Genomic DNA, 15334 nt, shown 5'->3' with positions numbered 1-15334 from the left:
AGGTGAATGACTGCTTCGACCGGAGACGGCGACTCAGCTCGGCGACAATCTCGTTCTTGAAATGGGTTCCACAATCAGACACCCACTCAGGAGGAACACCGAATCGTGAGTGCCAATCCAGTAAAGCTTCAACCACAACACTACTTTCGGCTGAGTCTGCAACAACCAATTCGCAGTAATGTGTGGCGTGATCCTTCATAACCAAAAGATATTTGCTGCCTCCAAAGCTTTCACCCATGTAAAGAAAGTCAAAATGAAGAACACCATTACGTGTACGACACTCAATCACCTCGCTCCACGGACGTGGGATAATCTTTCCCCCTCTTGAATGCAGACAAAGCAGACACTTCTTAACGAAATTTGCGACCACATCTGAGAGGTGCTCGATAGCGAAAAGCCGTCCCAGGTGTGCAATCATGGCTTGTTGGCCGCGGTGCCCTTGAGCGCCACAGTGCGCAATGATGCACAGCCGCTGAAGTAACTCTTTTTCTTCATATGGGATCCACAGCTTGTCCTCTAGGGTCACGAGACCATCATCATTTCGATTAGCGTGAACAGGAGCCGAGTTCTTGGCTTGTATTTCCTTGAGTTCCACCAGTGTAGGGCCACACAAAACGATCATCATCCAGAGGGCGCAAAGCAGACACAGTCTCAGTCCTTTGGCTTGGGCGAGCCCGAGCAACCTTCAGTCGTTTCACAGTTGGCGAATGGTTACCAGCCCAGCGGGAAATCATATCGGCCCATACATTATCAGATCCCGGTACATGCTCCACTACATACTGGTAGTTCATTAGCTTCATGGACCATCTTAAAAGTTTCCCTTTAATATGTTTCTTGATCGAAACGTCCGGTGCGAAGATGTGAATCAGGTTACGATGATCACAATACATCCGAAAGGGTTTTGGCCTTAGTAGCAAGTAATCCAGTTTATCACAGGCAACGATAATGGGGAATGCCTCTTTCTCGATGACAGTCCAGTTTAGCTGGCTACCGGCAAACGTTCCACTTGTGCAGTGAATGAGCCGATGTTGTTGCTCTGTAGCAGGCTTCTGAGGGTCGAAGTCCACAACTTGAGTCACAATAACGGCGTATCCAACGTTCGAGGCATCCGTGAAGAGACATGTGGTAGCGTTGTCATCAGGAAAATCGAGAGTAGCAGCTTTGGCGAGCGAATCCTTAATCCGGTCAAATGCCACTCGTTCATCACTGCTCAGCTCAATGTTAATGCCAGCAGCCGCCCTCTTGGTCCTCTTGGTTTTCGTGAGAGCCGCGTCAAGTTTTTGTTGTAAAGGGGCAATCTGCCTTGCAAAATCAATAATGCTTTGACGCATCCAATTGACCGCACAGACAAATTGCTGAAGCTCTCCGGCAGTACGTGGGTATGGCAAAGCACGTAGCGAGTCAATTCGGTTTGGGTCATGTCTGATGCCTTCACCACTTATGATCCTGCCGCACCACTTGATCTCAGTCTGGTACAAGCTCGTTTTCTTTGCACTCAGCTTTAAGGCCAAAGTGGTCCATTAGTGACAGCATTTCTTCCAACTTGTCCAAATATACATCAATATCCTTGGCATAAAGGAGTAAGTCGTCGATCCAAATCAGTAAATGGTCGTACAGTAGACTGGCAAAGCAATTCTCCATGGTCTTCTAAAAGAATATCGCAGCATCACTACTACCCTGAGGCACTCTGCGAGGGGTAAAAACCTTCTCATCGGTCATGTATGAAAGCAATTCTTGACACATTAGAGCCAACGGAAGCTGCCAAAAGCCCTTCAAAAAATCAAAGAGTCCGAAATGTTTCATTCCCTTCGCGTTCTCCATCACCACGGATAAAATCGGCATAACTGCTGCCATGACTTCAGTCAATGCGTTCAACTCACGATAGTCTGTGGTTTGCCGAAGATCCATAAGGTCCGCTGACTTCTTGACAGGAAGAACGGGACTCGCCCATCGACTTTCCGAATTCTCGTAAACGAGTCCTAGTTTTACCAAACGAGAGTTGAAATCGTGAAGAAATTTGCGAATGTGAGGGGGATACCGTCGAGGCTTACACCTTGTTGGACGAGCCCCTTCCCGTAGTCGTATCTCCAGAGGTGGAACACGTGCTGGTGGGTCATCCTGCAGAGTCAAACGCCATACATCGTAGGCATGGATGATAGTACGAAATCGATCGAGCTTGTCTGCTGGGAATCCGTTCTCGACTGCTTGCTCAACCAACCGTTCAACTGCAGCAAATACGTCCTCATTCTCAGATTGAGGTTCTCCAATTCGGACCGGAGATTCGTCGGCTTCCAGTTCAACAGGATCGCCACTTGTTTCATCCACATTTAGGTCAGCTAGTTGCTCCAGTTGACGCTCCACATCAATCCCAAGCATTCTTAGTACATCATTGCCAAGTATGAACTCGTCGTCATCCATATCGACAATCAACACATCCACAGCCTTCATCGGTTTAACCTGCCCAGCCGCGGTGCGAATCATTAAATGGAGTTTGGGCTTCTTATCGGCAGTCACCAACATAGACCCAAACGTCTGGTTCTGAACAGGGACAGTAAGTTCTTCAGCTTGAACACTTGGGTCCAGAGCCCGGAGTTGATTCCAGTGAGAGCGGCCCATCACGGTATGGTCAGAGCCACTGTCAGCGCAGTACGGAATCTCCAGTACTCCATTCACCATAACAGCACGAGATGGAGTCGGTAGAAACTCACCAAGGCGCTTGGTCCTTGTACGCTTGGCTGCATTCGCCTCACGCAAGCGTTTCCTCAGCTCCACCTTTTCATCTTCAGTTGCATTGGGGCACTCGTTGAGCCAGTGCATCTCATTGCACTTTGGACACGGACTTGGAGGTAGCTTCTTCGACTTCGATTTCGTCTTGGTCTTGGATATGCTATTGGTCTTGGCCACCTTCCTTGAAGAGTCCTCCGTATTCTCACCGGTCCTGATTTTCTTCTTTCCTTCGGGGTTCTTCTTCTTCTGCAGATCTTCATCGCGATCTCGTTTCTTATTCCTTTGTCTTAGAAACTGGCGCTCATGTTCCTTCGCCTTCTCAACGACGAGGTCAAACAACAGTCTTGGAATCGAGGCGGCCTGCTTGTGCGTATACTGCAAACACTGCTCCACTTCTTCCTTGAGAGCCGCTGGGTGAAGAGAGGCCACGAGTTGCTTGCACTTTGCCTCGTTACCCCCGTCACCTTCAAAGCAGGCGCCCAGACCATTCTCGCGCACTAGCTTCCGGAACTGGTTAAAGTAGTCCAGCACACGGGCGTCGACATCACTCTCCATCAGGGTTCATCCTCAGTTTGGATCTGAATAATGCCTTGACGTCAGGGAGCGTGTCATTCTTCACGCTTGAAAGGATGAGGGCGAACTCAGCAATCAGCATGTCGTCATTCACGTTAGCAACGTCCTCGTTCAATCTCAGCTCGCAAAGTACATCCAGTAAATCAGGATCCATTGAGTCGCGAACGGACTGGACTATGCTGTCATAATTTTCTCCAGTAGCGCGGCATCGAGCTCTCAACTTGCTCTCGTAGTGACGGCGCTTGTTCGTCCAATCCGTCAAAGCTTCATGAGAGATACTTGTAATTTCCGGTGCTACGATCGGTGTAAATACCGGTGTACCAGCTCCTTGCATCCTGGCTGGTACTTGCTGAGGTTCAGTCCCACTCACGCCGAAATAACCACGATTAACCCTTGGGCCCTTAGCGGCTTGCTTCGGTCGCGCCAAAAGAAAACCACAGTCACGACGGCAGAAACAGGCTCTTGTACTTGTTCTTGTCTCTTGGTACAGGCAGCTGGACTTGTACCAAAGAGAACACTTTTTCCACTAAAGAATTCTTTGTAGTAAATCCCGGGTGAAAAACCAATCAACACTCGACAAAGCGGGAGCCACCCCGCTGGAACTTATAGCCAAGTGTATTGTATCGGGTAAATCGTAGAATGAGTCTCGAGTCTGATGGTAACCAGATCGAGCTCAATTATCAGCTCCTTTCTAAGGCGTCCCTCAGAAAGCTCGCTGGGAAAGTTATAAGACAGATGATATATAGTTGGCCTGGTTCCTAATATAAAACCCGGGTCGGACCTTACTAGCCCGACTGGGAAGACACGCAGACCCATCGCCTGAAGATGGCAAAGCTGCCAGGCGCCCTTGGGTCGTCTCCGTTGAACTATGAGGGAAACCAAGGTGAAATACCTAGGATTCACTACAAGATGCAAATAACCACTTAGCTAGCTGAAAGTCTTCCGATAGAAATGTATAAGGCATTCCAGCAATCTTGCTGGCTGTAGAAGTACCGTAGGGCTTTAGCGAGACCGTCACGGGTGCCGATCGCTCAATTCCGCCATCCAGATTTTTAAGCTTCCTGTACAGGAGTTTGTCAGAATAGTTTCTTTGAAGTTGTGACAAGTAGGATCAATCCTGGTTCTACATTAAAGTCTGAAAGCACAATATTGATATTTTTCCACTTTAAATTACCAACCTACAACCCTACATTTAAAAAAATAGCAGCCAATCAGACACCACAAAAGACGCTCGTAAAAAAAAACGATCTCCGCAAAATTTTTCGTAAAGAGCTGGAGAGCTGTGAGCCATTCAAATACTAAGAACAAAGTTTACAACATCATGAGGCAACCGTTTGAGACATATCTCTCAGCGCGAGCTGTATTGATGGGTTCAATTCTGCCTCAAGGTTAGAAATACGCGCAAGCGTCTTCCTTTCTACACCTTCCCCTTCAAATGCAAATAGTATTGGTAGTACGGGTTCCTGCTGAGCCGACCCTGTTTCGGCCTCACTAACCCCAAAAATTCTCTCACATGGTGGTCGGCCCTTCCATTTTCAGCCCAAATCTGCGTTCTGGCCATTATTTCCAGCGGGGGAGCGCTCTTATCGAAAAACTGGGTGGGTCGGTAGTAACCAGAGCCATTCATGCTGATCATGTGGTCGTCAAAGTCATTTGCGTAGCGCTTGTAGCTCTGAAATTCATTCGTGCTCTGAATTTTCTTGAGCTGAAGAATTTCTGTGATTGTCATTTCATCCTTCACGGTTACCATCTTGTCGAGCCCCACTCTGTTCCACCACTGGAACGTGCTGAAGCCTTGGCGAACAAGCTTCCAAATCGTGTTTTCTTCCAGTTTGTCCGCGTAGCTCACCCAGTGTTGGTAGTTCCTGTGGGCCTTTAGCTCAGCTCCCACCAGACCCTTCATGCCCATCTTTTCTTTGACATATTCGACAGGTTTGCTTCGCTCAAGCCACCAGGCACTTTTCACCGAGAGAGGGACCTTGTCTGAAATTTTAGAAACAACCGACGATATTGCGTTAGCCCTTTCTTCCGCTTCATTCTCACCAGGTATGTTGCCGTTCTCCAAAGCTGTTTCAGCGAGCCGCAGGGTTCTTTCGTGACTGATGTTGTCGCGTGCATTGTCCAATAGTGAAACCTCGGTCGCCTCGGTCGTTAAAAATGCACTAGTTCGGAAAAGAAGGATGACTACCGTCATCAGCCAGGAGTGGACGCATCGTCGAGCTATTTGAACGATAAGTGCGAACCACAATTTGATGGATTGTGGAAAATGAGGTATTGGTATAATAATCGAAGCCATTGAGGCTGAGGTTTACGCTGTATTCGATGTTATGCTCACGACACAGCCAGTTATTCTATACGAGTCATACACGCAAATTTCCGGCTAGCCATACCTATCCGAATCGGTGGGCTATCGGACTCCGATAGCCATGATCAAGCAATAAACCATATTAATACATGTAGTAGCGATCGGCTAATCAGCAATTACATGTAGGTTTCATTATCTTTCGAGCAACAAAAGAATGAAACCTACGTTTAATGTGAGCAAATCATAAAAAGGTGAAAATGTATTTACAAATTTTCTCAAATGCCTATCCTCCGGCTAAGGATCTCGGTACCCGACCTAGTGCGTTCTTACAGTACAGTTTGACATTGCTACTGCTAGTATTATCCTTAGCTACCGAATACTTCTTCAAATGGATTAACTTTTAAATAGATCTAATGATTTTTTATAAGTATAATTTAGTCAAATGCTACGGTATCTGGCGATAATACTCAGATATTTAAAATATGTACCAGATCTGTACTTGTTGTTGTTTCCATTACAGAAAAACACGTTAGTATATATTTTGATGCATTTTATGACCCTTTTTAACTCAAGTCAAACTAGAACGTTTTACGTTGCAACCCAAGAGCAGCTACAACTGCTCTGCCCACGAGACATTCATCGAAACCACGTAGCAACTCGTGAAGATTTGTACCATGTTGGCAAAAACCCGGGATTCGTATTTAACGACAGCCACTAAACTCTTCTGCCTCTAAAGCTACAGCTCGTCCTTCTGCGCCTGCAAGTCGAGTTTGTACTCCTTCACCTCTCGTAGAGTCTTTGCGCTAGCTTGAGTGATTGGGTCCTTCTCGCCGTAGATCTGCACAGCAATTCTGTGGGCCTGTTCCAGCAACTTAATGGCCTCGTCCACCTTCTTCTGGCGCATCTTGACGCCGGCCAGAGCATTCAAGCTGAACGCAAACGACAGCGTGTCCTCGCCGTCACGTTGCCGGAAGATCGCACTTGCAACCTCCGCGGCTCTCAGAGCGTCATCGATCTCGCCCACAGCCACGTGAGCCGTCGACAGCTCCATGTAGAGCTCGGCGATGCCCGTCGTCAGGCCATTGATCTCTCCGTTTTGAGCCTCCACGGCGTCCTTTAGCACCTTTAAGTTCTTCTTTGTATTGCCCAGTTTCTTGTACCCCTCGGCAATCCTCAACGACGCCTCAATGTACGCTTCGTGGGTCGTTTCCAGGCCCTTTTTGACATGTTTGCGGAGGGTTTTGTACTTTTTAATGGCCATCTTGTACTCCTCCTTGGCCATGTATGCGTCGGCCAAGCTACGCAGCGACAGACCGAGCGACGGGTGGCTGTCTCCGTAGATCTTCTCTACCATCGCTACCGAGTCCTCCAGCACTTCGATGGCCTCGTCGTATTGCTTGGCACGGATAAGTACCGTGCCGTAGTCGTTGAGGATCTGGGCGTAGAGAGCCGCGTCCTGCGAGATGTCGCTGGGGTCGGTGATGGCCTCACGTCCTTCACCAAACACTCGGTCGTGTAGCAGTGTAATAGCCCCACGTAGCTTCGCGATGGCGCCTTTAAAGTCCTTGGCGTCGTTCAGCTTCATGCCAGAGTTCCGTAATCCACGGATCTCTTGGATAACGGGGTCATTGTCACGCGGGTTCGCGCTAGATGTGGACTCCGGAGTCTTAGGTTCGTCTTCAGCAGCGTAGACGGAGGCACTAAAGGCGACTAAGAGCAGCAGCGCCCATAGGAACGTCACGCGCAGTACTCGCATCTTCGATGATGAGCTCTGCCACGTATGCGTACTTAAGACGTACTTAACGCAAGAGTGTGCACCGCTAATTGTAACTTTGATGGCCAAGAAGGGCAAGAAGACGTCGAATGCCGGACGCGCTGCAGACACCACGCAGTCGTCGGATGGCGGCAATAATGGGTTAAAGAGGATAGCAAGACTCTTCACTACTATGCAGGAGAAAGGTGCGGCCTGGTATGGTCGAGAACGCGAGGGAATCGCTCTGATCGAAGGGTTCCAGTCGGCACTACTGGCGATTCGAGCGGCTCAAGCGGCGGTGGCAATTGATACAGCGCCGGAGAAAGGAAAGAAGGAGAGTGTGGTGCTGTCTGGACTTGCTGGCAATGCGGAGATGGATCCATGGCTAGCAGAGGATCTGTATCAACAGGTGCAGGAACTGTCTGGAGGGTTCGAGAAGCTCCTAGAGGAAATGTGTACACTACAAGCTGAAGCGAGAGACATCGGTGGGTGGCTCCTATAAGTTTCGCTATATCTGGCTGGTAATTCTGATGAATCATTGCGTTGATAGTGCTGAGGGATGATGATGAAGGAGAGCAGCAAGTCTCCGCGACGGATCTGAGGCCAGTAGACTATTTCCAGATGATAAGTCAGGAGCTGGCGACGTTCGAAGCCGAGTACCAACACATCGTACGTTGCACACAGTTTGTAGCTGTTTGATGCGTTACTCATAGCGACGTTGTATGGGTGAATATGTGGATTGCAGGAAGCGCTGTTGCAACTCATTTCGTTCGAGACGTCCACGGACGAGTTGCGTACGCTTGTTATCTCCTGGAGCACGTCGCCGTTCCTCGATCCCGCACAGACTCGCAGTTTCCTCCAGGTACATGTAGAGTCACTTATTATTCGATAGTTTCATAGCTGTAATGCTCACTTCCATGTCTTCCTGTGGTCGTAGAGACATCAACTTTCCCACACGGCAAATTGAGGCTCGATAATATAGTCTTGCTCTTTTTTTTTAGTTGCAACATTTTTGTGTATCGCATCTATTTAGTCGTGACAAATTGTGCACAGAGGTCGTTCACGTCCTCCAGACACAGACTCGACAGGAAATCTCGCTGTGCCTACAATTGCCGCAACAGTATTAACCCGCTAATGTCAGATAACAGCGTCTGGAAGTATCGTAAACAGCATGTTTCTCACCTTCTCGAGCTGTTGTTGGATCTTGGCAGCCTCGTTGGACGAGAAATACGGCGACAGGAACTTCTCCAGCGCGTCTTCCACGGAGTCTGAAGGCTGGATGACGCTCTCTTGGCCTGAGGGGGTAAAGATACCGGAGCTCGTAGGGTGCGTTGCCGGCTCATCGTCGTACTGCAGTAACCGAACACAAGAAAAGTAAATCGCTTGTTGGGAAGGCAATACTGGCGACTCGAGCGCCAGAATTAAGAGGCTGCAAGCCACAGACTGTGCTTGACATGGCGACGCACCATGTCATTCCATTGTACGCGGCAGTGCGTCTTCTTGCGCACCACAGGGTAGCGCTCCAACAGACGCAGGAACTCGCCTTCGTCCATGCTGATCTATCACGTCTCACAAAACACTAAGTTCGCCTTAGGTTCGTCAGAAAAAGCTCGTGGTTCTTAACGTGATAACGCAAACGGAGTCAAGCGTTTTCACTCAGCTTCACTAATCCGTTAAGAACATGTTTATCATAACAAGTTTTGCCATTTCAACGTCAACTGCCAACCGTCACTTTGCCTTTGGACCAGTGCATCAACATCAACGTCATGTCTGCTTCGACTCCTTCCCCCGTGCCTAAGAAATCCGACGAGCGTCTGCTCTTCGCTGTGCCCAAGAAGGGTCGTCTGCACGACAAGATCCTTAAGTTGCTGAAGGGCGCGGGTCTGGACTACCACCGCCCCAACCGCGTGGACATCGCGCTGTGCTCGAGTCTGCCGGTGACGCTCGTGTTCCTGCCCGCCTCAGACATCGCCACGTACGTGGGTGAGGGCAATCTGGATCTGGGTATTACAGGCCAGGACATCATCGCTGAGAGTTGCACGAAGGTGGAGGAGCTACTGCCGCTGGGCTTCGGCCAGTGCTCACTGGGCGTACAGACGCCTGTCAAGGACGCGATCACGTCGCCTGAGCTGCTCGCAGGCAAGCGCATCGTCACGTCCTTCCCGGAGACCACACGCGACTACTTTAAGCAGTTCGAAACGGAGGCTACAGGCCCCACGAAAATCAAATACGTCTCGGGCTCCGTGGAGGCCGCTTGCTCGCTGGGATTGGCTGATGGCATCGTCGACCTGGTGGAGACCGGCACTACTATGAAGGCTGCCGGTCTGGAGCTCATCTCGACTATTCTTAAGACTCAGGCCGTGCTGATTGCCAACCCGCAGTCGGCGCACAAGGACCTGGTGCACAAGGTTCACCAGCGCATCCTGGGCTTCATCACGGCCACCAAGTACAGGATGGTGACGTACAATGTGGACAAGGAGAAGCTGGAGGAGGCCACCAAGATCACGCCGGGACGTCGCTCCCCCACGGTGAACGGACTCGTGGGTGGCGGATACGCCGTGTCGGCGATGGTCGAGGTCAAGGACGTGTCGGACGTCATGGACCAGCTCCACGACGTGGGCGCCACCGACATCATGATCTTCAACATTGAAAACTGCCGCGCCTAGACAACTCGAAAATGTTTCAGTCATGTCGTGACAGTCAATACAGATCAACTTTTTGCTTAGAGATTTACGCTCAGCGTCGGGTGGAATGTCCTCGTTGTCGAAGGTGGAGGTGGTGGCGGAGTTTGCCCTCTGGGTAACGCTTGGATCTCGGTACGAGGCGTCAATGATTGTCGTTGCTGGTGGGGAGAGGATTGTTGACTACTGACTTTTGCAACAGTGTTGCTTTTGCCGGTGCAATTCGACACATTTTTCGCTTCCGGGAACCAATTGGACGGGTATACCGGTACGTTAGTTGCAAAGTTTTCAACATCAAACGTTAAGCCTGAACGTTGACGGTGTTGGCCACTCTGATGTTGTCGACGTTTCCAGTTGGCTTCAACCTGTTTCCTCATTGCCGGTGACAAGCCGGACGGATCCTCTTCCACGTGAGGCTCTGACCATTCTGGTACCGGTATTTTCGTATTCGGTTTGTCAGTTGCAGCTGGATTGAAGTTGTTGCTTCTACGATGCACCGTCGACGTGAGGTCGCTGTGTCTCCACTTTTTGTTGCTGTCAACTGCTGGTTGTTGCGCTGTCGAGTACTGTCTTCTAGCTGCCGCTAGGAGCTGTTGCTGTTCTCGTCGTTGCTGTGTGAGTCTCCCACGCGCAGTGTCAAGTTGACGAATCTGAGCATGCAACCTTTGTTCCCGGGCCTCCAACTCTTTCTTCCCGCGTTCGAGTGACCGTTCTCGACTGACAAACGACGTGTCAGTATCTTCCACTACCGCGGCTTGTTGAGCCACAAGTTGCTGACGTTCGAGCAACTCTTGCGTACCGACGTCAAGTTTCTCCGCTAGTGCGACAACCTCTTGCGTACGTTCCGCCAGTCGCGCTTCTGCGTCTTGAACGTGTTGCCGCATGCTCTCGAGTGTTTGAAATTCATCTTCGTGGCCAGCCAACTCCGTTTCGAGGTCCTCGCGGTCCGCGCGAAGCTCGCGCCACGCGTCTTCAAGCGCTAAACGCGACGCTCGAAGCTCCTCGTGCTCGCGCTCAATCTCTAGCGCAGTTTGTTCGCGGAAGGCCGCAAACTCCGCTCGAGCTTCATACAACGCACGCTCATCGCGTTCCAGTTGCGTCCTTCTAGTTGCTAAACGTGCTTCGTACACCCGCGCGTCCTCTCGAGCTTCAGCCAGTTGCTTCCCCATATACGCGGCATGAGTATCCTCTTGGTCCCGTAGTGCGGCAGCATGGGCCTGGAGATGAGCGCTAAGTGCGTCTAGACGTTGCTGCTCCTGTCGCAGACGCTCCTTATCTTCTAACGCTCCTTGTCGAGCGTTGCGCGCCCCCGCTTCGAGTTCTCGTAATAACTCTGCTAGTTTCAGTCGCTCTTGCTCAGCGTGTTGAGCTGCGCGCTTCGAGCTTCCCTCTAGCGACGCGATCACTCGAAGACGCGCCTCATCTTCAGCAGCAACGCGTGCTGCGGAGTAGTCAAGACCTAAACCTTCCTCGTGTACTTGATGCGTTACAGTGAGACGTGCTAATGCACGTTGCATCTGCGCACTAAGCGCCTCAAGCGCGCGCTTCTCTCGGTGGCGTTCTAATTGGTCCGCGTCGTCCTGTTCGGCCATTTTCCGTGCTAGAGTCAACTCTGCATCCTGGATGGCGCGTTTCGAGCGGTACAGCTCGTCACGAAGTCCTCGTATCTCGGCTTCCAAGAGCTCAGCTCGATGTTGGTAGCTCGCTGCTTCCTCTTTACAGCTTGCAGCTACCTGGTCGGCTTGGAGTTTATCACGTTCCACTGTTGCGAGTTGTTGAGTCAGTTGAGTGTTCGCTGCTACTCGTGCATCAAGTTGCTGCGACAGTTGGTTAACCAGTGATTCTCGTTCTTCCAGTTGCTGAGATAGTTGCGTAGCGAGCGCTTCTCGTTCCTCCTGTTGTTGCGTGAGTTGTTGCGCGAGTTGACTGTTAGACGCTGTTTGAGTCTGCAACTGTTGCGTGAGTTCATCGAGTTGTTGCTGCAGTGCAACTCGCTCGACGTCAAATGTTGCAGTAAGCGCTTTTTCGCGTTCTTCACAGTTGCAAACTGGAGCAAAAGTTGTCTTTACGTCCGGAATTTCGTCGTTTTTACTTGGTTGAAGTTGCTTCGGCTTTTGCTTTAACACCTTCGAATCTTTCATTTCTTCTATCGGCGAGGGCCTGACAATTGAAATATGTGGAGTCTCCTCTTGGGCTTGAGAGTTGTGCTCTTGTACTTTTCTAATTGGCTCTTCAGCGATAGGAGCGATTTTGTCTTCAACGTCGAAGGACTGGGAGTACGAGTTGCGTCGCTGGGGACTGCTGCGAGCAGAGGCAGGAGGCGACGGTAGAATTTCCTCTAGCAGACTGTCTTTTGGCAGTTCCAAGTCGCTTTCGCGGATGCGTTTGTCGACTGTTAGTGATCGGATGCGACCTGGTGATGGCGGAGTATCAGGTCTGTCATTTGATGGAGCTACCATCTCTGTCGCTACCTCTGGAACTGTTGCTAAAGGCTTCGACAGAACTGGAGAGGGTGGTAAAGAACTCTTGAAAGGGTCTTCTACTTTGATCACTTCCTTGTTGGGCGAGCTGTTGTTACTGTTGGTGCCACGGCTGCGACGTCGTGATAGTACAGCTCCTCTTGGCTCGGAAAGATCTCCTAGGAGGTCCATCAGCAAGCTGTCTCTAGCGCTAGAAAGGTCGGCATCTGTACTTGCCGTGGGTAGTTCAGCGTCGTTGAGTGACTCCAATTTCTTCGGTGAGGTCCGTTCTTTAGGCGGAGTTGTTGATTTTATCGCAATTTTTTGTTCCTTTTTTGGTTTGTCATATACCGAGCTTTTGGATGAAGGGGTGGCAAAAAGCTCATCCAGGAGATCATTTTGCTGCTTTACTGCGGGCTCCAATGGAATCTCCGTTTTCGGTTTCTTATCGTAATTTTCTTCTTCATTTTTTGAGAACGACTCCTCCTGTTGACGACCGCTACGTGGCTCCGACGAAAATAAATCAGCTAGGAGATCGTCTTTTGCTGATAAAACCTGAATGCCGCGAGCTAGAGGGGGGTCATCTCGACCTTGACTCGAAGTCCTTTCGTCAATGGGATCTTTTAGACGCGATCTCGTTTCGAAATCATCTGATAAATCGCGTGTAGGTTTGGCGAACGGATCGTCGAAAGCACTTTTTCTACTGCTGGATGCTCCGAAGAGCGAGTCAAAAGTGGAGCTGGAAGTTGTAGTCGAGGCTCCAAGACCAAAAGGGTCCGATTCAGCTCCACCGGCTTGTCTTCGGCCTCCACGAGTCCCAGCTCGACGCTCAGCTGATGGACCCAACAACGAAGACAACGACGTCGAGTTGAAGTCATCTTTTGTCTCATCCTGGAAAAAAGATGCTGAGATACCGTCACTTACTTTGGCAGGTTCATATGTATCAATTGTGGGAGGGACTTTAGCCTCTTGAGTTTTTTTCGAGCCACGCACAGTTGGGGTGTACCCCGAGATCCCGAAAGTTTCATCTGCGTCGAAATTGTCCACTTTATCGTCGTCTCCTTTCCCAAATGGCTCCGAAGACTCAGCAGCTCCGAAATCTGTACCACCGCCAATGTCCCCACCAAGCATTTTAGCGAATTCATCATCCAGTCCGCTCCCGCTAGCGTTCTTCCGTCTCGCAGCAGCAGCTGCAGCCATTTCCAGTTCAGCAGCGCTATCCCAGTTCTTTGCCAAAGACGTCCAGTTGTCAGTATCGCCACCGAAGTCATCATCATCGTTAAATGTGGTTTTCTTCGACTTGGACTTGCTCTTCTTCTTGCTGCTACTGGAGCTTCTCGACTTGTCTTTGGATTTGTGCCTCTTTTTGTCGTCGCTCTTGTCCTTCGAAGACGATTTTGACTTTTTCTTACTTGAGTCGTCACCAAGCAGGTCGCCAACATCAAAGTCGGACATGTCGACGTCTGCATTGTTGCGAGCGCCAGAAATCGAGATAAGGCCACCGGTGAGATCGTTCGCTGCACTCTTCTTGGAGCCAGAACTGCCTCTGGACGTGCCACCGATCGGGATGAGGTCGTCCAGCGGCATAGCTTCAGTCTGTAATTACTCTTGCCACACTTCGTGCTGAGGCAATCGTTTCGTGCCATCTTCCTCCGGGGCAAGATAAACTTGGAACTCCTGAGGCAAAACTGATTCTGCAACGGAGCAGACCAAAACACTAATAAAGTGACAATACACACGTTAGTGTATGAGTAATCCCACGATGAAGGGGGCAGCAGCACCAATTTAGTGGCGGATTACAAGCACCATCTGTATCGTAGTGTATCGCTTTAGAAACGAACCCATGCAAGATGTGAAGGAACTTCACACCAACTCAAACGATAAAAACACTACGTTCACTGAGATAGCTCAGTGTCATACAATCGCAGCTACACTAGTAATGGCACTTAGATCCCTATATGTGTAGTTGTGACTTAGAACGGAAAGAACGTAGCTATCTTCAACCGCTGAAGATCCGCATTTGCGACTTAAATGTAAATGTATTGTATGGAAGAATTGTCCACGTGTGGCCGCACTGATTTTAAAGATTCAACTGTCGGTGTCAATTCGGTTCGAATAGCTTCATCAGAAAAAACTGGATGATACTGCTCTCGGCTGCATCACGGCCGTCGTTGCAGCCGACAATGACTACAAAATGAGGGACGGAGTGGAGGTTGTGGTCAACATGGTCCAACTTTCTTTGTCGTCAACGACTTAGTTAAGTAGATCTTACTGCAGATCCAATCATTCGCTTTTATAACCCCACCGAGACGTATCAAGACTACAATTTGCCCGATGAACTGTAAACCAAACGAGCTACAAAGGGGACGACCACGACCTGGATAATACTAAACAAAAATGCAAACGAATAGGATGATTTGAATTAAGTAAGTGAGGAGATCGATGTGTTGGACGGAATATTGGAGCTATAATAGCACTTTCTCGGTCGAGGCTTCATCAGCCTTGCAGTCGTAGCGTAGTAGTTGCGGTGAATCTTCAAGCGAGCTGTTTATAGGACCAGAAGTACACTTGTTTTTCGAGAAAGCAGGTCGACAAGGCGCACTTTTGACGTACCGGATGCAGTAGTTGTGAGCGTTGATCTGCTTGAGACGGAAGCAACCGTCCAGTCCGTCAAGTTCCTGAATCTGGCAGGTCGTCAAAGAAAGAATCTTAAGTTGGAATTCTACTGCACAGATGACATACCTGGTTGTCATTGATCCAGAGCACCTCGAGGTTAACGAAAGCATCGAAGTTCGCAATTTAGTCGATGCGCTTGCTGCCCATGTACAGCTCGGTG

General features: G+C 49.8%; 6 protein-coding genes across 6 annotated transcripts; 2 read left to right on the top strand and 4 right to left on the bottom strand.

The window, feature by feature from the left end:
• Nucleotides 1-4717: 4717 nt before the first annotated feature.
• PITG_09586 (secreted RxLR effector peptide protein, putative) lies at nucleotides 4718-5494 on the bottom strand (the record flags this gene model as incomplete). Its single annotated transcript, XM_002903166.1, has 1 exon — nucleotides 4718-5494. The coding sequence occupies one exon, from the start codon at nucleotides 5492-5494 to the stop codon at nucleotides 4718-4720; it is 777 nt and encodes a 258-aa protein (XP_002903212.1).
• Nucleotides 5495-6341: 847 nt separating this feature from the next.
• PITG_09585 (secreted RxLR effector peptide protein, putative) lies at nucleotides 6342-7361 on the bottom strand (the record flags this gene model as incomplete). The annotated part of the gene is made up of 1 exon (XM_002903165.1): nucleotides 6342-7361. The coding sequence occupies one exon, from the start codon at nucleotides 7359-7361 to the stop codon at nucleotides 6342-6344; it is 1020 nt and encodes a 339-aa protein (XP_002903211.1).
• A 79-nt stretch (nucleotides 7362-7440) lies between these two features.
• PITG_09584 (uncharacterized protein) lies at nucleotides 7441-8325 on the top strand (the record flags this gene model as incomplete). The annotated part of the gene is made up of 4 exons (XM_002903164.1): nucleotides 7441-7843; nucleotides 7909-8027; nucleotides 8104-8220; nucleotides 8296-8325. 4 exons carry the CDS (start codon nucleotides 7441-7443, stop codon nucleotides 8323-8325), a joined length of 669 nt encoding a protein of 222 aa, XP_002903210.1.
• On the bottom strand, nucleotides 8322-8927 carry PITG_09583 (uncharacterized protein; the record flags this gene model as incomplete). The annotated part of the gene is made up of 3 exons (XM_002903163.1): nucleotides 8322-8461; nucleotides 8541-8708; nucleotides 8825-8927. The coding sequence occupies 3 exons, from the start codon at nucleotides 8909-8911 to the stop codon at nucleotides 8384-8386; spliced, it is 333 nt and encodes a 110-aa protein (XP_002903209.1).
• Nucleotides 8928-9124: 197 nt separating this feature from the next.
• PITG_09582 (ATP phosphoribosyltransferase) lies at nucleotides 9125-10024 on the top strand (the record flags this gene model as incomplete). The annotated part of the gene is made up of 1 exon (XM_002903162.1): nucleotides 9125-10024. One exon carries the CDS (start codon nucleotides 9125-9127, stop codon nucleotides 10022-10024), a length of 900 nt encoding a protein of 299 aa, XP_002903208.1.
• A 598-nt stretch (nucleotides 10025-10622) lies between these two features.
• Nucleotides 10623-14085, bottom strand: PITG_09581 (uncharacterized protein; the record flags this gene model as incomplete). The annotated part of the gene is made up of 2 exons (XM_002903161.1): nucleotides 10623-10756; nucleotides 10839-14085. 2 exons carry the CDS (start codon nucleotides 14083-14085, stop codon nucleotides 10623-10625), a joined length of 3381 nt encoding a protein of 1126 aa, XP_002903207.1.
• Nucleotides 14086-15334: the final 1249 nt, after the last annotated feature.

The sequence above is a fragment of the Phytophthora infestans genome, genomic scaffold (assembly GCF_000142945.1).
Source record: "Phytophthora infestans T30-4 supercont1.15 genomic scaffold, whole genome shotgun sequence".
Classification (NCBI taxonomy): domain Eukaryota; phylum Oomycota; class Peronosporomycetes; order Peronosporales; family Peronosporaceae; genus Phytophthora; species Phytophthora infestans.
Note: the sequence above shows the minus strand (reverse complement) of the source record. Positions and strands in the feature narration are given on the sequence as shown.